We start from the raw sequence: 23,807 nt of genomic DNA on the forward strand, positions 1-23,807 counted from the left end.
CTCCCCCCTCTCCTTCTCTTTCTCTCCCTCTTTCTCTCTTTCTCTCTCTCTTGTCTCTCTCCTCTCCCTTCTTCCCTTTCTTCCCCTCTCTCCCTTTTCTTCCTTCCCCTCTCTCCTCCCTTTTCTTTCTTTCCCTCCCCTTCCCTCCTCTTCTTTCCATTCTCTTTTCCTTTCCTCCCCTTTTCTTCCCTTTGTGTTCTGCCTCTTTGTTTGCCTACTGTTCCTTCATTTATTGTATTTTAACTTTGTTGAAGATGATATTTTAGAAATCCTTGTTTTTGGCCTCTATTGGTATTCTCCAAGGAGGTGGTAGTATCACAGAGGAGAATCTGGCCAGGAGGGGAGCCACCTTGGTCAGAATTACCTCCTTTCAAAAAGCAACAGAAAATTTCAGAGGAGTTGTATTAGGTAGGTGATGTCATCTTTATCTCCCTATACCGTAACTCCTTAGTGATGAGCTCATCAACACCACAAGATAGGCACCAGGAAGCTTTGTGTTGGAATGTCATAGTGCTCCCCCTCACCCCTTTCCTATGGTGTATACTTTCCTCCCTAACCATGGGCTGGTTTCTGGGGCACAGGAAAAGTGAAATAGCTTCTTTATGGGGAAAAACAAAAAACAACAATGACAAAAAAAAAAAAAACCAGGAACTGAATAAGGAACCCATCATAGGATGTGACCTTGTGCCCAGGGCAGGAGAGAGGTTATGCTTACCGAATTGCAGAGAATGGTAGCGAATTTGATTGCTGGGAACTCATGTGCCAACTTGGCTCTGGGTGTTTTCTTAAATTTCCAATAGGAGTGATTTTGGCATAAGGTTAAAAAATAAAATTTTCATCTTTGCTGGCAGGAGCTATGCCAGCAAACATACTGGGCCAGAAATGCTTTTCAGAAACATATATCCTCATCTCACACTGTCTTTTGACCAGATACTACCTTAGACCTCTCAGAGACTTTTATGAGCTGGAAAAATCAAAGCTTTAAATTTTTTTTTAAAGTTCTTGAATATTAAGAGGAAGTTTAGAAGTGTTGAAAGTCTGGTGCCTGGGATTTTCTGATCAGCAGGTAGCTTGTTTTTGGAAGCCAAATGTAATTTTATTGAAATGGAATATTTTAAATGTTTCTTCTGAGGGTTTGAAAATAAGTTCCCTTTTTAACTAAGGAACAAATATGTAGGAGGCAACCCTTGACTGCAATGGTCATGGGACTGAAAGGCTGCCTAAATCATTTTCCTGAATATCAGCAGACAGGTAGAGACCAATCCTTTGCTTTTATTCCTTTCACTAGGGGCCCTGATGGTGTGCGACTTGAAAATGCCAACAATTCCATAGCAACTGTGACTGGCCTCCAGGTGGGAACCTATATATTCACCCTGACTGTCAAAGATGAAAGGAACCTGCAGAGCCAAAGCTCCGTCAGTGTCATAGTCAAAGAAGGTATCTTGTCTTGGGGAGGACTGAGTGAAGTGTGACTGACCTACTTTGGGATTGCATTACATTCATTTGGGGAGAAATCTGTCTTATTTATTGGACTGGATTTCATTTGCATTTCACAGTGATTAGAAGCAGCAGAGGAACTGTTATTTGTTATCTAAATTGACTTATGTGTGTGTGAAAGAGAGAGAGAGAGGTGAGGGGAGAGGGAGGGAAAGACAGAAGCAAAAGGGGGAAGGGAGAGAGACAAGCAGAGACAGGGGAGGGAGAGAGATGAGAAAAAAAGAAACATAGGAAGGGGGGTGGTAGAAAGAGGAAGAGAAAAAACTAAAGGTAAAGACTTTTCCTTTTTCTGAGGGGGAGACACTGGGGGAGGGGGTCAGTGCAGTGCAGTCTTACTTTGCTTTGGTGCCTCACAAACAAGGGGGTGATCTGACTCTCCTACTGACTGCAGTGACATCTGCCATCAGACTTCATAGTGGTTGCTTCAAACCAGGCTCCTACAGCTGGTGGGGCTTTTTAGCAGCTGGCAAGAGTCGTGTCAAGAGGAGAACACAGTATTTACAATTTTTTCATCCATCTCTAATCTCCTAATCAGAAAAAGACATCAAACTTCTATGTAATGATAGTCATATGTGGTCAATTTGAACACTCAGAAAGACTAAAGCTGTCAGTGGGACAAAAGATGAAAGTATCTCCCTTTCCCTCCATCTTTTTCTTCTCCGTTCTCTCTTCATTTACCTCCTTAATTCTTTTTCTCCTTTTTTCCCCTCTCCCTTCTTCCTTTTCTCCTTTCTTTCCCTCCTTTTTCTCCCTTCACTCCCTAATTTTTCACTCTCCCCTCCCTCCTTTTTCTCTCATCCCCCTCCTTTCTTTTTCTCTGCCCTTCATCTTTTTTCCCTTCTCCTTCCTATCTTTTCCTTCTTTATCCCCTCTTCCTTATATTTCCCTCCCTACTTCCTCATTCCTCCCTTCTATTTCTCCTGCCAGGTATCATCCCATTTCCCAAGTCAGCTGGTACTTACCTTCTTAGGTTCGCATTCCTCTCTGGCTCACTCTTCCCTTCTCCCCTCTCTATTCTCTTCACCCCTCTTACTCCATGCCTTTACCCACTCTCCCCTTGCTTAAAAAAATTTTTTATCCATATCTGTTGTCTTTTTATATCACTTATATTTTCTTATTTATCCCTTTCCTCTCCCCCTCCCAGAATGACACCCTTCATCATAAAGAACAAAAAAGAGGGGAAAAATTTAGCAAACCTAACCAACATATCATCCAAGTCCGACTTCATATATGTTGTTTCACACCTGTAGTTGGTCTCCGTGTTTTCAAAGAAAGGAAGTCCTCCCTCTTTTCTTGTTTTCTCCCTCTTCTTTTTTCTACTGCTGTCCACCCTCCCCTTTTTTATTTTGCTCTTGAAATGTAAAACAGTGGAAGGCCTGCTGGATTTGGAGTCAAAGGACCTATGTTTTAATCCCAGCTCTGCCTTTTGCTACTTGTGTAACCTGGGGCAAATCCCTTTCTGGGACTCAGTTTCTTCATCTGTAAAATAAGGGCATTGGACTAGTGGACTTATAATGTCCTTCCAGCTCTAAGTCTATGATGTTTTAAATCCCTTTTTAACCATGTATCATATTACGTAGTAATTCCCCCTTCTTTGAATCATTTAACTACTCCAAGCTTTGCCAAACAAGTCTTTGCACAACTGGTTTTCCCATGGAGAAACTATACTAAAGCCCAGTGTATTATAGATATCAGCAAAATGAAACCCAGATTCTCTTATTTTCTGAGTCTTTGGCTTCCATTTGCTTTCGTTCTTAAAATCGTCTTTGTTATTTTGAACTTACATTTCTATATGCAAAAAAAAACCCAGAAAAGATGACTATATATGTAATTGTGAACTTACGTATATAGTTTTTTTCCTTGAAATTAACAAAGCTCTCCTGCTTATCACCTTCTAAACTTCCTTCTGCTCTCTTTTATCTAAACTTTCAATGTTCCATTGAGTTTCTTTTCTCTTTCTGCATCGTTATCATTACTCCACCAACCTTTCTTCCTCCTTCCCAAGCCTTCCCTTATAATATGTAAGTATAGTCAAACAAATATAGCAAAACAAATTAATACGTTAGCTATGCCCGAAAACGTCTTATTTAGTACCTCTGATCCATCGTCTTTCTACCAAGATCTAGGAAGATGACTCCTCATCAGTTATCTCAAGTCATGACTGGTTTCCAGAGTTTGACCAAAAGATTGACTAGAGATAGGGGCAGCTAGGTGGGGCAGTGGATAGAGCACTGGCCCTGTATTCAGGAGGACCTGAGTTCAAATCCGGCCTCAGACACATAACACTTACTAGCTGTGTGACCATGGGCAAGTCACTTAACCCCATTGCCTAGCCAAAAAAAAAAAAAAAAAGAAAAGTTTGACTAGAGTTCTGTAGCTTTTTGAAGTTGTTTTACTTCATATTATTGTGATCCTGTGTAAATTGTCATCCTGATTCTGTTTACTTCAAAAGACAAAAGTGAAACAGACCCTTTCCTCAAGGATCTTACATCCTAACAGGAGAAAACACACGTCTGACCTAATCATGTACAAAAAGGTAATTTTAGAGGGTCAGGTGCTAGCAGCTAGGGTGAGGAGGGGAGGGTTGGGGATAGGAAAGGCCTGCTGCAGAAGGTGATGCTTCAGCTAAGTTTTGAAGGACATTAGATTCCTAGAGGCACAGCTGAGGATGGAGAACATTCCTAGCATGCATCTAAATGGGAGCTGGAGTGTTGTGTGTGAGGAACCCTCAAAGACTATAGAGACCCTGGAGGAAGAGGATATGTAAGAAGATCAGAAAGTTAGGAAGGGGCTGGGAAGTGTTTTAAATGCCAAACATTTGGTATTTAATTTCTATTCCATTTAATTTTAACATCCTATTATAGAGATAACAGGGAGCCACTGCATCTTTTTTTAAGTAGAAGAATGATATGATCAGACCTGTACTTTAGGGAAGTCACTGTAGCAGTGTGGTAGCAGTGTGCAAGATGAGTTAGAGTAAGGAAGAGACTTACAGCAAATAAACCAATGATGAAGGACAAGGGCCTGAACTAGGGTGATGGTGCTGTGAGTGAAGAGAAGGAATGTATTCTAGAGGTGTAAAGATACAAGCTGTAAGACTTAGCAACTCATTGTATATGTGGGGTGAATGAGAGTGGGGCATTTTCCTCTGTTTCTGACCTTTTGGGAGTGTATGCCTAGTTGTATTACTGAGTCAAAGGATACACACATAGATTCGTGACTTCTTTTGTGATAGTTCCAGATTGCTTTCCAGGATGATTTCCGTTTGCTTTCATCATACACTATCAAAGCAGAAAAATGGAGTCCTTAAGAGGATGCATGAGTAACAAAGAGCTCAAAGAGCATGAGCACAAAGATTTTTACCCTTGATTTAAGATGGCCCCAGAACTCATCTCTGTATGAGACAGGGACTTCATGTCCTAATGAAGTGCTGACCTTAAATCTGTAGTACGTAGTACATAGTCAGGTCTTCATAAAAATTGCCAAAAATGTTGATGTTTTGGTATCTCTGTAAAATCGTGGAAAATCAATCCTTCCTTCTGGCATTTTAGATTTCCCTAAATGCTTTTCTCTTTGTATAGAAATGAACAAGCCACCTGTGGCCAAAATAATTGGGAATGTAGTAATAACTCTGCCCACTAATACAGCTGAGCTGGATGGATCCAGGTCCTCCGATGACAAGGGCATAGTCAGTTACCTCTGGACTAGGGATGAAGGAAGCCCAGCAGCAGGGGTAAGTATTCTGGTAATTGTGGCCTTTGATGTAAGGTGGGAAAGGAGCAGGTCCAAAATTTAAGCTCAGTCAACACACATTTATTAAGTACCTCTTATGTGCCATGCACTTTGCCAAATGTTCGCTCTTACTAAACTTAAAGTATAATTGTATGACCATAGTTTTTCATAATTCTTTATTTTTCCTGATAATCCATTGAGAATTCAAATCAGAAATTGATCTGAATTGAAATAGGAGGGTATAATGTAGTATGTAGTAGTGAGATGTTGTAGGGATCCTGAGAAGGAAATGGGGGTGGTGTTTTTTTCCCCAAAAAATATCATCTATATAATTCAACCCACAGGAAGTACTAAATCATTCTGACCATCACCCCATTCTATTCCTCTCCAACCTGGTGGAAGGAACTTACACATTTCACTTGAGAGTGACTGATGCAAAGGGTGAGAGTGACACAGACCGGACTACTGTAGATGTGAAGCCAGGTGAGTCCTTCTAGGGCCAGCACCTGAGGGAGCAGTTAGTCTCGACTTTGAGGATGACTCTTCTTGCCTTAGCTTAGGGCTAGATGTGATGTCTTGGGTCTTACTGTCCAATGGGTGGTGGTAAGAGCGTGGGATGGTTTGGTGATTTTGAGCACAGGGACATGGGTAGCTTGAGTCATGATGCTTCATCAGAGCCCAGATGCAGAAAACAATTTATTTTTATAAGTTAAGCCCGAGGCTTTATGTGACAGCTCACCGAAGGTAAAATAACTGGCATCCTTTAAGTTAGCAGATTTGCAGAAATGAGATGTCCTTCTTAAATAGAACTTTGTGTCTTTTATTTTGCTTCAAGGCTAATTTGTGCTATAGCTCTGGGGAGAGGGGAAGAATTTATCAGGGCCTTTGCATTCCAGAGCATCTGGTTAGGAAGGAATGGTGACAGCCCACTCTTGAGTATTCAGGCTAACAATAGAAAGCTCAGGTATGGAAAGACTCCTCAGGCTGCAGTGGAGCTCAAGAAGTCATCTCATTCTCATCCTCATCCTCCAGGCAGGGTGGCTAGCCTCTTCCAGACACTGGAGAGGCTTACTGTTTATGTGAAAATCACAGCTAATCTACCAATTATGCAAATTATACATCAGAACATGCAAATTGTGCATCCAAATATATAAATGAGGTAGCTACTCTTGACAATGAAAGTTTTTACTTCTAAATGTAGAAACCAACAGTCTTTAATCACTTATTCAAAGGTAACCCGACAGAGAGCATAGCAGCAATATAACTCTATCCTAGTTAAAGATGCTTCCACCATTTTGACATATCAGGGTTTCTTTGGAGCCAGGTTCTTATTGGCAGGCCTCCTTTTTCTACCATTGCTGCTCATAGCACCTTCCTTCTCATAGAATCATGTGCTTTGGAGTTAGAGAGGACCTAAGAGGTCATCTAGATTATTTTACAGATGAGGAAACTGAGGTCTAGGTAAGGGAAATGACTCCCAAGGTCACATAAGTAGCAAGGAGCAGAGATAGATCCCCTAATTCTAGATTCAGTGGGAGCTTTTTCCTCACTACACCAGGGCAGGGTCCAGACAAAGTGTTCTGAGATCAAACAGATTTCATCTTAAGTGATATTTGTTCATGTCTTAAATTAATCCTCAGATTAATTAATTTAATTAATCCTTAAATTCTCCTCAGAAGATCTACCTAATATACTGGAAGCCTTCCTTTAGATCTTTTAATGTTATATGTGATAGCGCAATAAACAAATACCATCCATTAGTCTGGCTGCCCTTTCACTTTCCATTTGTACCCAGCAAGTTTAGATAAAGACTGGAACAAAAATTTAGCCAAATTTATCCATTATTTAGTTATTTATCCATTATTTAGATCATTAAGAAGGGAGCATATTAACTCCCAAGGCAGTGCATTCCATTGATAAACAACTGTAATTATTAGGAAATTCTTTCTTATATGGACCTAAAATCTATTTCCCTTTAACTTTTGTCTGTTGAGCCTAGTTTTTTCCACTAGGTCCAAGTTGAAGAAGTTTACTCTCTTTCCCCATGACAACCCTTCAAATTGATGAAGACCATTACCTCAGTATGTTGAGTGAGCCTCAGCTACCCACTTCCTACAGTAGACAAGATCATTTAGACATCAGACTGCAAAGAAGATCGTAATTTGTAATTTGGAGTTCATCAGGCTTGCTCACCCAGCTGTTCTGCTGCTTCATTTCCAAATTTTACCTGATAAACCCCTTCAGGTAGGCCCTAGGGCAGAGTCCAGGCATGGTCTTGAAGTATTATATATAGGGAATCATCTATAGCTTCTTAACCCTGGAAGGAGGCCACCTACAATTCTAAGGAACCTTTCTGCCACCTTCCTTTCTTGTGTGCCAGAGTAAATGCCTAAAGGCATTGTAAGGGCAACTAGGTGGCACAGTGGGTAGAGCACTGGCCCTGAAGTCAGGAGGACTTGAGTTCAAATCTAGCCTCAGACACTTACTAGCTGTGTGACCCTCGGGCAAGTCACTTAACCCCGATTGCCTCAAAACAAAACAAAAAAATAAAGGTATTGTGTCTTTTGGGAAGTGTGCTGACTATTTTGCTCTGCCTGCTCTCTGTCCTTTACAGATCCCAGGAAGAATAACCTGGTGGAGATGATCCTGGACGTCAATGTCAGCCAACTGACAGAGAGGCAGAAGGGGATGTTCATTCGGCAGATTGGTGTCCTCCTGGGGGTGCTGGATTCTGACATCACTGTGCAAAAGATCCAGCCATATACAGAGCAGAGGTGGGGATGGAGGAGAGGAGACAGTCAAGGGACCAGGCTTCCACTGAGCAATGATGGCAGTGGAGAGGCCTAGGTTTCTTCATTTTGAGCCTGTCACAGCAAAGGGAGAAAGTCCCTAAGTCTTCTGTGGTAGTAATCTTTCTCTTAGCTCTAGAATGTCTCTCTCTATTTCCAGTCTCACCAGACAAAAATAATTAATCGAATCTAGCCTCTTCTAACAGGACAGCTAGGTGGTACAGTGGTTAGAGTGCTGGACTTGGAGTTAGGAAGACCTGTGTTCCAATTCTGCCTCAGACACTTCCTAGCTGTGTGACCGTAGGCAAGTCACTGAACCTCTCTGGATCTCAATTTCCTCATTTGTAAAATGGAAGGATTGTACTCCATGACCCCTATGGTTCCTTTCAGTTCTAAAGCTGTAGTCTTAAGATGAAGAGATCTTACCTAGCCTTTGTTGACCCATTTAGAAAGGGCCTCTAGTGTCAGCATCAGATGCCATTGACTTTTTCCTGGGTTGCATTTCCTTACAGCACGAAGATGGTGTTTTTTGTACAGAATGAGCCTCCACACCAGATCTTTAAAGGCCATGATGTTGCAGCGATGCTCAAGAGTGAGCTGAGAAAGCAGCAAACAGATTTCCTGATCTTTCGGGCCCTGGAAATCAATACCGTCAGTGAGTAGTTGTAGGCCATGGGAACAGAAAGCCCTGACTACACAACCCAGGGATCTGTAAGAAAAAGCTTTGTCATTCTTCCCTTCCTATGGAAAGTGAAATCCAAAGGGTCATTCTTATTGGTTTGGATTCTTGATGTTGATAAGATTTTGACTGGTATTCAAATTGATGCCTGGAGAGGTATCTTGATATGATGGATAGAGAGAGTTGTCCTTGGGGTCAGGAGAACCTGACTTCAAGGGCCACCTCCGATTCTTACTGGCTGTGTGGCCCAGGGTTATCTTTACAAGAAACCTTTCCCAGTCCACCTTCCTAGTGCCTTCCCTCTATGATGATCTCCATTTCATCCTGTCTGTGACTTGTTTGACTTAGTTGTTTGCATGTTGTCTCCACCATTGGACTGTGAGCTCCTGGAGAACAGGGGCAGTCTTTTACCTTCGTTTGTATCTCCAGCTCTCAGCATAGTGCCTGGTATATAGTAGGTGCTTATTAAATGTTCATGACTTGACTTAACCTTAAGTGCTCTAGGCAACTCCCTTAGACCCTTCAGTTGTAGAACTGTAGGTACCAGTCTGCTTTGGTGGAGGGAATTTCCTCGATGGAAATTCCTAATACCAATGAAATCATAGATCCACATCAGAATAATAATAAAACAAACCCCATTATGAAGTTACTCACCAGCCCCTGAATTTGGGTTACTACGTGGGTCAAGTTGTATTCCCCTTGTAGGCGGTGACGTCTCACTGCCCATGGCCTGTAACATAAGCGTTGAGTCTTTGCTGAAGTACCCTTGGGATGACAGGACTTTGCCGTATGACAGCAACATTGATGAAGTCCTCACCAGATACATTGGAAGCATCTTTGTGTGGACTTCTACAGATGAAAAATATCTTGTGAAGGGTTTTGAAAACCTTAAAGGCTGTTTAAAGATCAGCCCTTGTTCCGATTGTTGTGGCTCCATCCAGTCATGTGTATTAGAGCAGCCACCTAGGCCAGCCAGAGGAAACTCTGTCTGTGAGAAACTGCATTGCACCCTTGGAGCATTCTGCACTTTGCCTTGAGAATCAGAAGTCCTCCGTCCTGCTAGCTTGGCTAACAACGTGGCTTTTTTAGTGACTTCGCTTCCCTTCCCCCATCAGCTTGTCAGTTGAACTGCTCTGATCATGGCCACTGCGATTCTTTCACCAAGCGCTGTATCTGCGACCCTTTTTGGATGGAGAACTTCATTAAAGTGCAGCTGAAAGATGGAGAGAGCAACTGTGGTATGTGACCCTTGGAGCTCAGTTAGCTGAATTTAGCATTGATCTTGTCTCTGAAGTGAGCAGGCATATTGGGCTGACAATGGAGATTAGCTTTGGGCATTTCTATTTCCCTTATGTACACTCTTATTCCTTAAGGTCTGGGCAAAGTCTAAGAATTGGAATAAAATGAATTGTATGTAAGATGAGGGAAGCACTTAAGTAAGATAAGGCCTACTGATAGGCAGGGTCTTTCTGAAATTCATCAAGGTGATTTATCTTTGTTTTATCACAAAAGTAGCTTTCCATTTATCTATAATTTTCTGTCTCAGCCATCCATATCTCTCCAGTGTCCTTATGTGCTTTTGACAGTAATGACAGTAATGACAGCCAATGAACTTTTAGGACTTTACCCAACAGTGCCTATGGGTCCTTCCTTCTTATGCACAAAAGGGCTGAGCTCTAACCTTCCCTGGAGAGTCCTAAGACTGATCAGGAAATGGGTCCATTTCTTTTCATTGGGTCCTGATCTTGCTTTCCAGACTCATATTCCCTTCTGGTTCTTACCTGCACCTACAAAGGTCTACCTTTACATTTGCTTTCAACAGCAAGGAAGCAGTTGCCCTGGCCCCATGTCTACCTTCCCAACCCTTATTTTGTAGTTTTCCTCTACAGAATGGAGCATCCTCTATGTCATCATTGCCTCGTTTGTCATTATTGTTGCATTGGGGATCCTGTCCTGGACTATGGTCTGCTGCTGTAAGAGGTAAGACAGGAGAGGACCCAGGATGCTGCTAACTTCTCCCCACAACTTAAAACTATGTGTAACTAGCTATTGTCTTCCTTTTTTACATTATAATTGTCACAGCCACATTGTTACAGTGACTTTAGCATTCTGTGGATATAGTTAAGGACTGGTTGCCATTACATTGTCATCAAGGTCACTATCCTCTTTTCTACAATGTGAGAGGATTAGGGCAGCAAAATTTGCCCTGAGTGGCTGATATTTGAAGAGAAAACATGACTTTCTGCCTCTTTCCTTAACCTGTCAGCCTGTGAGGCTGGGTATATGTCTTTAAATACTGTGCTACCTGTCCAGGCCTGGAGCCTCTTTCATCAGCCCTGATCTGAGTTGTTATTATGCCTTCCTCCCCTTTTTGCACTCTGTGGTAAAGCCAAGCTAACATTCCAACTGTCCTTCGCATGATATTCCATTTCTCATCTCTGTACTTTTGCACTGCCTTGGCTGTCCCCCATGCCCAGAATGCACTCCCACCTTATCTTCACCTCTAGGTGTCCCTGTTTCCTTCCACCCTTTGTGCTAGTGACACCTTTCCTGATCTCCCCTTGCTCCTAATGCTTCCTCCACTTCATCTTATATTGATTTTGTATATGCTTATTCGTGTGCGTGTTGTCTCCCCTGAAACATCGTGAGCATCTTAAGGTCAGGAACTGTTTCTGTTTGGTCTCTGTAGCACCAGCACGTCACTTAGAGTGACTGGCATATAGTAAACAATCAATGCTTGTTGACTGTTTTCTAGGCGAAAAGGGAAACCCAAGAGGAAGAGCAAGTACAAGATCTTGGATGCCACAGATCAGGAAAGTCTGGAGCTAAAACCAAACCCCAGAGCAGGTAATCCTTCTCCAGGGCAGTCATTTGAAGCTGGGGCAAGGAAGTTTTTTATCCTACCTGATCAAAATAAAAGTGTCGGAATCTGAGCCAAGTCAACAGAATACTATTCACCTGACCTTGATTCTTTGAAGTGCATATGATGTTCTGTAGGGAGGACAGACTTGGTGGTGAGAACTCCAAGAGGACCTCTAGTTAGCTACCTCTGTTACATAGAGCTGAAGTGAATTAGCTGGATGGAGAAGAGCCAAGACACCCCCAAGGCTAGAGGAATGACACCTGAGGGTGCTGACTGAAGAGCTTGGAAAGACCATGGAAAGCCAGAGGTGTTTGCTGCAGATTAGGAAATGAGCAAATGTCCCAATTTTCTTATTTTTTAAGTAGAGGATGGAGGCTTGAAGTCTTCAAATTTTAAACCAGTGAGCTTGAACTTGATTCTGGCAAAATCTTAGAATGTGAAAGGATGATTTTGAACATCTGAATGGGGAGCAGTAAACACTAAAAACTAGCTTAGCATTATCACAAACTACTTGGTCAGACTACTCTTAGGGAAATTAGGCTGGTAGTTATCATGAGAAGTGCTGTAAATATGGGGAGTATGCCTGGATTTCAGCAAAGCAGGTGATGGTTTCTCATTACTGTCCTCGTAAACAAGGTAGGGAGATGTTGGTGATGGTTTTAGAAATGGCTGAATGCTCAGACCTCTGACTGTCATCTAATGTTTTTTTCAGGGTACCTGAAGAGTGGGCATTGGTGGGTCAGTGTCAGTTTGGCAGGAGTTCTCTAGTAGAATGCCTCGAGGATCTAATTCTTGGCGTTGTGTTGCTTAACATTTTTATTATTGGTTTGGGTGTTAGCATAGAAAGCATGCTTGTCAGATATGCAGATGGCATAAATGAAGACGAGAGCTGACAGATCGGATAACAACCCAGATCCAGAAAGTTTTCACTAAGACAGATGATAGGGTGAATTGAACAGAAATGGCACAATGGAAAGAATGCTGAATTTTAACCTCAGGCAAGTCACAGCCTCTCTGGGCCTTAGTTTTCTCATCTTTAAAATGAGAGGAGGTTGGGTTAGATGACCTTTGAGGTCTCTTTTGGCTCTAAATCTATGATCCTATGAAATATAAAATACTTAACTGAGAAAGGAAAGGTAAGGAGAGAAAGAGTATGGCTGTAGAACAACTCCAGTGAACGAAATCTAGGAATTTTAGCGGACTGCAAGCCCAGTATCTTATCACCAGTGTGATAAGACTGCTATCTGACTGCTAGAAAAGTTCGTATAGTCTTAAGCTAAATTAAGAGAGTGAGCATAGTGTCCAGAAATAGGGAAGTGATGATCCATCCCATTATAATCTTCCCTAGTCAAATTGTATCTGAAGAAATATGCTATCTTTTGGGCACTACATTTTAGAAAGGACGTAGATAAATTGAAATATGTCTGGAGAAGGACAACCAAGGTAGTAAAACAACTCAAGTTCGTGCCTTTTGAGGGTCAGGTGAAGGAAATGGGGATATTTAGCCTAGAGGACAGTTTGGGAGGGCAGGGGGGACAAGTATATAACTATCTCTAAGTATTGAAAGTCATGTAGAAGAGGAATTAGATTTCATTCTACTTGGCCCTAGAGGACAGAACTAAGAGCAGCGGGTAGATATAAGGGAAAACTTACGAATAGTTAGATCTATCCAAAAAGTGGGATGGCTGCCCTTGGAGGTGTCAAATTTCCTATGCCTAGAGATACTTAAGCAAAGATTAGATGACTCCCTGTCAAGAATGGTATAGAGATGATTTGTCCTCAGGTGCAGGTTGGACTGGATGCCCTGTAGGTCCCTGCCAGCCCTGAGAATCTGTGATTCTGAAGATGTTGGATGGGTCTGCCACAGCAGGTCATAGACCCAAGGCACAATTGAAGAGGTAGCTAAGACTTGGAGGATATAAGGAAAGCCAGAAAAGGAGTCTGGGGCAAGCAGCCCCGCCCTGCCTGGGCTCCTTCTGCCTCCTGTTTGCACCTAAAGTCTTTTCTTCCTGTCCATCCCGCAGGAGACCAGCACTTTGGCCCTCCCTTTTCTGTCCTGGGACCCAGCTTTTGGGGGCCTGGAACTTGGACAGGTCGCCCTTCCAAGTGCACTAGTTCTGACTGGTTCTGGCCAAGTCTCAGAGTAGTGCTGCTAATGAGAGGAAGTGTAGATAGGGCTCTTATCTAGTTAGCCACCCCTCAACATATATTTATGACCAAGTCACATCTCCCTTTCTGGTTGTTACACACAATAGTGGATCTCCTGACTGTACCTTTGCCTTGGCTGTTCCCCATGCCTGAAGTGCTCTCCCTCCTCATCTCCACCTCCTGGTTTCCTCCAGGGCTCAGCTCATATCCCACCATTCCAGGTCTCCCTCCCCCCCCACCAGTGCCTTCCCTTTACCTTTCTTGCGCCCTGTATGTGCTTATATTCTCGTGGTTTTTGCCGGTCATCCTGCAACTACCCTTCGCCCCATCCCCACCCCATTAGAATGTATCCTCTTTGATGACAAGGAACCTTGCTTTGGTATTTTCTTCCCTTAATGACAGGGAGTCATTAACACAGTGTCTGGCACATTGTAAGCACTTAAAAAAATGTTTGTTGTCTGACTGACCTGACCTCTGTCATCAGCCTCCTCCCTGAATTCCTCTTTTCCCACTAGAATGCTTGGTCCATTTTCTTCCTGTCCTTTTGCACCTGTACTTTCAGGCAGTGTCTCAGCAGCCCAGTATATGAGGAGCTTCCCCCTCAGCTCTGGGACTCTTTTATCTGTACCGCCGCTGGAGTCCCTTCCAGCTCTCTGATGTTGTGGTAGGCATCTAGCAGAGAGGCTTCTCTGGGAGCCAGGGCTCATCTACTACATGACTCCTGCTTCCAGAAGTTCCAGCAGCAGCACAGACTCATCAAAAATCACTGTGGTCATGGGCCTAGGAGAGGCTGAGCTGGGTCTTGTTACCAGGAATTGTCGCCTGATGTGCTCTCTCCGTTTCATCCTGGTACCCACAAAGTCCACAGCCCAAGTGTGATGTGTGTCTCTGAGCTGGGATAGCTGTACTCATGCCTCTGAAGGCACCGTTAACTGGAGAGGTCATAGAATCCTACTAAAAGGGACCTCGCTTTTGTCCTGTCCGACTCCCTCACTTTACAGATAAGAAAATGAAGGCCCCAAGAGGAGTGTGATCTGGCCAAGATCATATGGGTGGCGCAGTCCAGTTTCAGAGTCCAGGCCTCTCACTTCTAACTCAGTCCACTCTCCACTCTCCCCTGCTGCCTCAATTTCAGTTAAAAGCGATTATTTAGCAAGCCTTGTGTTTGACCCTGCTGGGAAGCAACCAAAAAGGAACTCCCTTTCCTTACGGAGTTCCCAATCTCCTTGAGGAGATTACTTGGAATGACAGCCTGAGACAGACTGAGGAAGAGTTTGGACTTTGTCCAAATGGGAGTCATTGAAGGTTTCCGAGCAGGGGAGTAGCCCATGAAAGACAGATTGGAAAGAGGAGTGATTGGAAGCAGCACAGGTTAGGTTAATGCTATAAGCCAGGTGAGGTAATGAGGGCCCAGATTTGAGTGGTGGGCTGTGGGAATGGGGAAGAAGGAATAAATATTGGGGGCAAGAGAGAAGATGAGGCTTTGCACCTGGATGACTGGGCTATTAACAGAGAGAAGTCATTTTGGAGTAAGTAACAATTTTAAGTTTGGTTTTCTTCATGCTGAACTTCCCAACAGCAGGACGTACAAATGGGAGAATCAGGTGAAAGAGCTCTGGCTCTGGAGTTAGAGGACATGGGTCAGAAGCTTGGAATTGCTGCCACTTAGCCTCTCTGGGCCTCAGTTCCTCACTTGCAAAATGAGGTTGGACTCTGAGAGCCATCCCAGCTCTGAATCTGTGCCGCTGTAGCCTATGATCACCTGCTTCCAGGAAGCAGTGCCAAGTTGCAGTGTGGGACACAGCCCAGGAAAGATCTCAGGGCTAGAGAGGCCAGTTTCAACTCAACTTACTTTTAAAGCATCCACTGTGTGTAAGGCACTGCACCAGATATTGGGGGTACAAAGAAAAAAATTAAGCCGTCTATTTCAAGCCACTTTCATTCTCTTGGGAATATGGCACTTATTCAATAAGCATTAATTTCAGGAGGGGGAGAGGAGTAACCATTTGTGGAATGAGGGAAGGTCAGTACCTGAGCTGAGCATAGAAAGAAGTTCAGGTAGAGATGAAATGGAAGTACATGCAAGATATGATGGCCAACTTGTGCAGGGGAGATGGAGTGCTGAGTTTGAGGGATAAGGAAATAGTCCTGTTGGTTAGAACATCAGGTATTTATCAGGGAGCAATATGAAATAAGACTAGAGAGAGCAGGTTGGAACCAGATCATAGAGAGCCTTGAATGCCATGCTGAGGAGTTAGTATTTTTCATCGAGGCAGTAGGGAGCCAGTGGAGGTTTTTTGTGCAAGCAAATGATTTAGGCAGCTGTGTGGAGGATGGATTGTTGAGGGGAGAGCTGAAAAGCGGAGGGGACAGGAAGCAAATTACCATAGTTCAGGTCTTTGGAATGGGTCCAAACTAGCTTGGTAGCTATGTGGGGAGAGGGCTGACTCCAGGGTATCAAGTGTGAGTGACTGGTCACCAAGGGAGGCCAGAGAAAGAGAAGAGACAGGGACCTAGGACAGACCCTTGAGACCCAGCCATGTTTAAGAAACAGAAGATGAATTATGAGCCAGTAAAATAGACCAAGGAGTAGAATCAGTGGAGTAGGAGGAGAAACAGTAGAGGGGTATCATAGGAACCGAGAGAGAAGAGAGCATCTAGAAGGAAAGAGCAGGTGATACTGTTGAAAGTTGTAAAAGGGTGAAGGAAGTTGAGGGCATAGAAGAGGTCATCCCCAGATTTAGAAGAGATCGTTAGTAATCACTGAGAGAGCAGTTTCAGTAAAGCGGCAGAGTTGAAAGCCAGAAGGAATTCAAGGGGCTGAGGAATTATTGGCTATAAGGATGAGGAGGCAGCTTGAGGGAATGGCAGGGTCAAGTAAAGGTTTTAAGAATGCAATGCGGGGGCAGCTAGGTGGTGCAGCGGATAGAGCACCGGCCTTGGAGTCAGGAGGACCGGAGTTCAAATCCGGCCTCAGACACATAATACTTCCTAGCTGTGTGACTCTGGGCAAGTCACGTAACCCCAGTTGCCTCGCAAAAACAAACAAACAAAAAAAAAGACTGCAAGAGTCCTGGGCATGTTTGTATGCAGTGAAGAAAGAGCTGGTAGTTAAGGAGAGAGTGAAGAAGCAGAAATGGAATGATTGATGGGTTCAGCTGCTGGAGGATGTGGAAAGGGATGTGATCAGGTTGAGGGACGATGGTTTGGAGCTGACAAGAAGAGCCATCTCTTCCTCAGAAACAAGAATAAAGAAAGGGAAGAGGAGAAGTATAGAGGGTTTTAAAGTGTGGAGCAGAAGAGATAAGGGATTCTCTTTTCTCATTTAAGTAGAAGGTAAGACCTTCTGTCTCCCGAGAGGAGAAGTGGGTATAGGAATAGCATAAAGGTAATCAATTTGGGAAGAAAAAAGATTGCCATTACAATATTGAGCACCCAGTTGAGATTGTGTAACATAAATTTGTAAGGGACCTATTTGGCACATTTGTACATTTTCCTCCAATGGCATTAAGCTGCAAAGAAGTAGGAGATAGTGAAGATGACTAGGTTTGACGTTTGCCAGGGGGTGGATGGTGGAAGGAAAAGCCAGCAAGATATTGAAAGGTGGGTGACCCTGGGGTCAAAGAGGACCATAAGGCCAGAACAGGGAGATAGACTGGGAGGAATGGAGGGACCAGAAGTCTTAGTAAGAACAAAGAGTCAGAAGGAAAGAAAAGGGATTGTGATCAGAGAAGGCAATTTCAAGGTCATGGAATGGAATAGGAGTGGCTGAGATTTCTAAGGACTTGGGACTGAACTTTAGGTAATCCACATGTTTCCTCCAGTGGGAGAAAATGAACGAAGGAGACAAAGAAAGACTTGTTAGAGAAGTAATGAATAGCCAGACATCCTCATGGCTTAGAACCTGGGAAAAGAGAGAATCTTAAATAGGGAAGAGGAGTTCACAGTGCCACTGCTCCATCCCTGCTGGAGAGAGCTAAGAACTGAGGTAGGCCCCACTGTTCTGTTGGAGTTTGGGGGATGTTTCAGGAAAATAGTGCAAACAAAAGCTGGAGTACAGGTGATTCAAGAGTGGGAGATGATAAATGGAAACACAAAAGCTAGAGGGGACACCTGAGCATTTTGTGTTGGGGAGAGCCAACAGGGAAGGAAACAGAAAATGCATGTGATACAGCATGATTGGAGGAACAAGGTGGTGAAGAAGGCAAGAAGACATGGGATTAAGCATAGTTAATGATAATTCCTTAGTGAGGCAAAAAGGGTCACCTCTTCCTTTGAGATAAGATGAGGGAATAAAATGAAAAAAAAATGTTGAAATGCGAAGGAAGGAAAAGAACAAGTTCACTTTGGGCGGTATCAGTTCTGAGTAAAGTAGGAAGCAGAAAGCCCCTGAATGTTGGTGAGCTGATCCATTAGAATGGGAAAGGTTTGGAACAGTTGTTGGTGTGAATTGGGTTGGACAGCCAACAAGAGATAAATAAAAGGATTGCTGACCAGATGAGGCTGGAGAGTGAGGAGAGGGGAGAACTTGTCTGTAGCTACAGAGTGTCCACCAGGTGTGTGTGAAGGCAAAGCCATTCCTTGCCATCTTCCACAAGGGATTGGTGTTTGACCTGGGAGCCGGTGGAGAAAGTAGGCAGAGTGAATCCTGGGTCTAAGGGATGAGCAAAAATGATGTGCTCTGAAGCCAGAAATACCTCATGCCTTGCTGGCTTGTGAATGTTCCTTTTGAACAGATTGGGCTGTGGGCCCCAGAGTTCCTTTGACCATTCTGTTCCTTAGAGTTGCTGGAGCATACTTGTGGCTTGTCCCTCTCTTTAGCCTCAGTATTTGCTTTGAGTGCTTGTGGGAGGACTTGCTAGTTATCTTAGTGCTATGGCTTCTCTCAAGGGTAAGCAGAGTGTTGGGACAACAAGCGTTGCCCCAGATTTCCCTCCTTTTCTCCCATCCTCCTTGCTTCTTACACTCATCTTCTTTACAGGTAACAAGCAGAAGGTCCCCATCCTGAACAGTAGCCTGATGCACTCTGAGTCCGAACTGGATAGTGATGAAGCCATCTTTACCTGGCCTGACCGAGAGAAGGGCCGATTACTTCGTGGACAGAATGGCTCTTTGCGCAATGGACAGGCTGCACTCAAGCCCAAGACCCCCAGAGAGGAGATCTTGTAGCCAGCCTGTGCCCTTGAGAGGAACAGGAAGCAAGGGGGCAGAGGGGAGACAGGGACAACGAAAGCTTGAGAGGTCCAGGCTGCTAAGTCATTTCCTAGACCGTGTGTGTGTGTGTGTGTGTGTGTGTGTGTGTGTGTCTGTGTGTCTGTGTCTGTGTGTTTGTGTGTGTCTGTGTCTGTGTGTCTGTGTGTGTTTTCATTCCATTCTTTCTCCTGTATTCTCTCCTCTCCCTCCCTTCTCCTGTTCTGAACAGAACTGGTTGTACTTGAATCCAGACATCTCTAAGGAACTCCAGAGGAAACTGTGAATGAAGAGACTTCCTCTTCCCCAGGACTTAGCACCCAACCAAAAGGACCTCTATGTGCTGCTCAGCTCAGGACCCCTTCTTCTGGGGGGAGGACACAGTGTAAGCAATTCTAGATGTGTCCTTCCAGGGGAGCTTCCAGCCTGCCCTGTCTTCCTTCATTCCCTCCTCTTCTCCTTGCCTCCCCCGCCCCATCCTTGGATGTGGCTGCTTTCTTCTCTTGTCCTGAGGCCTTCCTACAGCCTAGACTTGCAGGCCCAAGGGAAAAGTAGCACAGCAGAACCTCTTCCTCTCCCCCCTGCCCCGTCCCTCCAGATGGAGCTCCAGGATCCTAATGCCCGCGGGACAGCTTGGAATATGAATCTTTTGGTGTGTGTGTTTAAATTATTTGTCCTTTCACTGAAATGAAGAGAACTGAGCCCCCTCCTTGGGCACTGATGGAGCAAGGCTATGGGTGAGAGGCAGTTCTGATTGTTTTATGCACGAGGTTTTCCCCTCGGGAGCCCAGGCTTGTTCACCAGGGACTCTTCCTCTGTGCTGTTACCACCGCTGCCCTCTCCTCATTCTGTCAGATGTGGAGCACTCACTGTCCACCAGCATCTTTTGGGGCCCCTTGTGACGGGAGCACAGCCGGCCTCTGGTTCCATCCACTTCAGTCAGTCTTTTTCTCCACTTACGCACTAGGGAAGGAGAGGGGAAGGCTGCCTGAAGGACCAGGCGGGGCCCATTCATTTCGGGGTGACTGCGTGCCTGATGCTCTTTTAGTTCCCATTGCCTGATCTGCTTTCAGAGCAAGCATCTGGAAAGTGACCACGCTGTGGTCGGTTCACCTGAACCTGAAGGATTTGTGCCCCATGTTCTCCTCCCATTCTGGCTCATGGCTGGTTCCTCAAGCCTCCCTCCCTGTTCTGCAAGGCTGGCGTCAGAATGAAGGTAGTCACTGGAATTGGCAGAAATGTAGCAGCAGTGTGTGTGTGTGTGTGTGTGTGTGTGTGTGTGTGTGTGTGTGTGTGTGTGTGTGTGTGTGTGTGTGTGTGTGTGTGTACACGCATGACAGAGATGAGAATGAGGACTTTTCCTCATCATTATTTTCTCACTGTGTATCACTGTTTCATTCTCCATCAGAATGTCACTCCTTGTCTATTGGACCTGTTTGCACACTCCAGGGCCCAATTCTTTGCCTGGAAAATTCTATGTGGGCAAGCAGGCCTGTTGTGCATCTCTGCCTTGCTGAAGACAGCTTTGCCCTCTGTTTCTGGGTGCTGGAGGTTTTGAGAGAAAACTTTTTTTTTTAAAGAAAAAAAATTTATACTACTGCACTACAGGCTTGTTGTGAAATGATTAAACATGCTATTTAATTTTTCTTGTAGCCCACTGAATGTAGTGATGCCTTGCTAACTTTATTGAATTTTCAGCAAAACCAGCAGCTTTCCATTTGTTTTTCTTACATATGACAGGTGCCAGCCAAGAAGTCAAGATTAGGTTCATCTAACTGTCAGGTGTAGGCAGCTCAATGACACAGTGAATAATGCACTGGGCCTGGAATCAGGAAGACCTGTGTTCAGATCCAGTCTCAGGCACTTAGTAGCTGTGTCACCCTGGGCAAGTCATTTAATCCTTTTTGCCTCAGTTTCCTCACTTTTAAAAAAAAAAAATAAGCTGGAGAAGGAAATAGCAAACCACTCCATTATCTTTCCCAAGAAAATCCCAAATGTGGTCACAAAGAGTTGGACACAAGAACAACTGTCAGATGCCTGTAGTCCAGAGTTTCCTGAGATTTCCTGGGCCTCCCTCCCCCTCCTGTCATTTTAGTCTGAGGTAAATGGGGAAGTTTTCCTCCACTTTCACCATGCCTTTATGCCTTGACACAGGTGATGCATGGATACATGGGTATGCAGAGGCTGTGGGAGTCTAGGGCTGCTTTGAACTATGGGAATAAAGATGAGGAGAAAGTCTTTGGATGCTCCTTGCACAGCTCCAAGTCTTCCTTATTTCTCTTCAAAGGATTTGGAACTTTTAGCCTAAATAAAGGAAGATTCAGGGAGGACATGATAGGTGTCTTCAGCTACTTAAAGGATGTCGTGTGTAAAAGAAATTTGATTTTTCTGGTTGGCGTCAGAGGGCAAAACTTAGAAGCAATGAGTAGAAGTTGCAAAGAGGCAAATTTAGGCTTGAAATCAGGAAAATCTTAGCGGGAGCTGTCCCAGAACAGAACGAACCATCTGAAGAAGCCACAGATGGTCACTTTCATTGGTGGTCTTTAAGGAGATGCTGCAGGGCCATTTCCAGTTTGGAGGAGTGGGGTGCATATGGGGTAGGTCTTTTTCAGCTATGTACTGAACTAGAGGACCAATAAGGTCCCTTCCAACTCGGAAATTCTGTGATTTTTGTGTTTGTGGGTTGGGAGAGGAGGATCAAAACTGTTTGAGCTGTCCTCAAAGCATCTGAGGTAAACTAAGCTCAGCCTATAGACACAGAAGTTCTTTCCAAGCATGCATTAAATCATTTGATCCACAGAATAACCCTGAGCTGGATAGTATTGGCTTTACCCTCGTTTTACAGGAGAGAATCATCTTGCCTTACATGAAGTCACTCCGATCTCCATTTGCAAAGTCAGAACACAAATTCGTGTCCTCTTAACTACAAACCCAGGGCTCTTTGGTAATCAGGCTAGGGAGAGAAAGATTGCCCAAACAACTACAATATGAAGTCTCCAGTACATAAGATAGAAATGAGATGGTAAGATCAGAGAATGGAGAGATTACTTCCAGCCAAATGGATGATTGAGGGTTTCATGGAGGGGTGTGGTTTTAGTTGAGCCTTGACAGGTTTTAAAAGAGGAGGATGAAGATGGTAAGGTGCTTGGCAGGAGGGGTGAGGATGAGAAAGGGGAGAGTTTGGCTAGAGTAAAAGCGTGTTGGAAAGAAGTGAGAGGAGGGAGACAAGCCTGGAAACACTGGTTGATTCTTTGGCCAAATCCCATAGGTGGACGTCATTTTATGGGTAGCAAGAATCATTGAAGAGTTGTAACTGAGGAAAAGGCATTTGATAGTGTTTTAGATAACTGAATTGAGTTCTAACAGTGAGTGGGACACATCAATTAAAGGGAAGCTTGGAAAGGTGGTATTTCAGAAAATGAGAATGCAGAATGTTGCTTGGCCTCTTTACACATGGTTGCTTTTTCTAAATTTGGTTACAAGGATCATTTTGATGGGTTAGGGATTCCAGAAAATGACGTGATGTTTCTTCAAAATCCTTAAGGCATCAGTTTTAAAAAGAAGATATTGCAGTCAGCTAGGTCAGAGGAGACAAGGGCCTACACTATAGTGGTGACTATGGGAATGGGAAGGAAGCGAGGAATTGAGGTACAGAAATAATTTGTAGACCGTGGCAACTAATTGTATTTGAGGAATTGTGATTGAGGGGCGCTGGTTCTGAAGAAGAGGGAGAAGTTAAGAATGACTGGTGAAACCATTGACCAAGAGGTGAATCGGGAAAACGAGCTGATCTGAGCGTGAGCCCTCTTCAGATGCTCTGGCCCAGCCATTGCTGGCCACTCTTTCCTGTACTGACGTACCTTCTCTCATCCTCCTCAGCTCACAGGTTGAGACAAAGGAGTTGTACTACTCCTTGCTCCCCATTGCCACTTCCAGGTTTGTCTCCTTCCTCCATCACTCAGTAACCTCTTCCTTTGAGATTCGTGCCATTCACCCAGTGAAAATCCTGGTAGCTGTTGTACAGACCCTACCCCTCCCCAGGTCATTCCCCCTACCCCCCCCTCCAGGTCATTCCCCTTCCTTCTTTAGTGATATATTCCTTCCTTCCTTATAAGTTTTCTCTCCTTCCCAATTCCTACCCTCATACCAGGCCAGGGGACTTCAACATATATATTGATTCTCCCTTAAATATTCTAACCACTCAGTTCCTCAACCTACTCATCTTCCATTAGTTACTTCTCTACCCCACCTAAGCCACACACAAAGATGGTCATACCCTTGATCTTGCCATCACCCACAAATGCACCACCTCCATGTTAAAGAATTCTGAAATTGCCTTATCCAACTATAATCTATTGGCTTTTCACTTCTCTCTCTGCCTTTCCTTGCATAACCCTATTCTTCATCTGCAATGTGACCTGCAATCCCTTGATCCCTCAGTTCTCTCCCAGGCCATTTCCTCTTCATTAGTCATTCTTTCCTCTTCTCCCTATCTTGACTCTTTGGTGAGCCCATTCAACTTTACACTGTCCTCTCCTCTTGAATTCCTTTTTCCTTTATCATATCATTGATTATACCCAGCTAAGCCTTAACCTTAGATCACTCCCACCATTCATCACCTTTGCTCCTACCCACATGTGGCTGAATGAAAGTGGAGAAAATCTTCCAACCATTTCAATTGGGTCCACTACAAGTTTATGTTACATAATGTCAACTGGGCCCTCATTGTTGCTAGTCAGTCCTGCTATACCTCCTTTATAATCACACTATCCCACTTGCCACAGCAGCTCTTCCAAACCTTTTCATCCCTCCTCAAACCTCTCATGGCTTCCCCTTCCCTACTCTCTCATCTGAGAGCTTTGCCTCATATTTTACAGAAAAACAATAAGGCCATTCATTGTGAACTCCC

The 23,807-nt window shown here is 44.1% G+C and overlaps 1 protein-coding gene across 1 annotated transcript in view; it reads left to right on the top strand.

Annotated features, from left to right (window-relative positions):
* The window catches only part of KIAA0319L (KIAA0319 like), an 85,988-nt gene extending 65,438 nt beyond the window's left edge, over positions 1–20,550 (top strand). The window contains exons 13-21 of the mRNA XM_027864496.1: positions 1,289–1,437; positions 5,079–5,230; positions 5,574–5,712; positions 7,844–8,003; positions 8,531–8,673; positions 9,813–9,935; positions 10,587–10,677; positions 11,453–11,544; positions 18,690–20,550. Of these exons, the coding sequence (XP_027720297.1) occupies positions 1,289–1,437; positions 5,079–5,230; positions 5,574–5,712; positions 7,844–8,003; positions 8,531–8,673; positions 9,813–9,935; positions 10,587–10,677; positions 11,453–11,544; positions 18,690–18,877 (1,237 nt within the window). The 3' untranslated portion in view covers positions 18,878–20,550. The remainder of the gene's footprint in view (positions 1–1,288; positions 1,438–5,078; positions 5,231–5,573; positions 5,713–7,843; positions 8,004–8,530; positions 8,674–9,812; positions 9,936–10,586; positions 10,678–11,452; positions 11,545–18,689) is intronic.
* The last annotated feature ends 3,257 nt before the right edge of the window (positions 20,551–23,807 follow it).

The sequence above is a fragment of the Vombatus ursinus genome, unplaced genomic scaffold, assembly GCF_900497805.2.
Source record: "Vombatus ursinus unplaced genomic scaffold, bare-nosed wombat genome assembly UNPS02014775.1, whole genome shotgun sequence".
Classification (NCBI taxonomy): Eukaryota; Metazoa; Chordata; class Mammalia; order Diprotodontia; family Vombatidae; genus Vombatus; species Vombatus ursinus.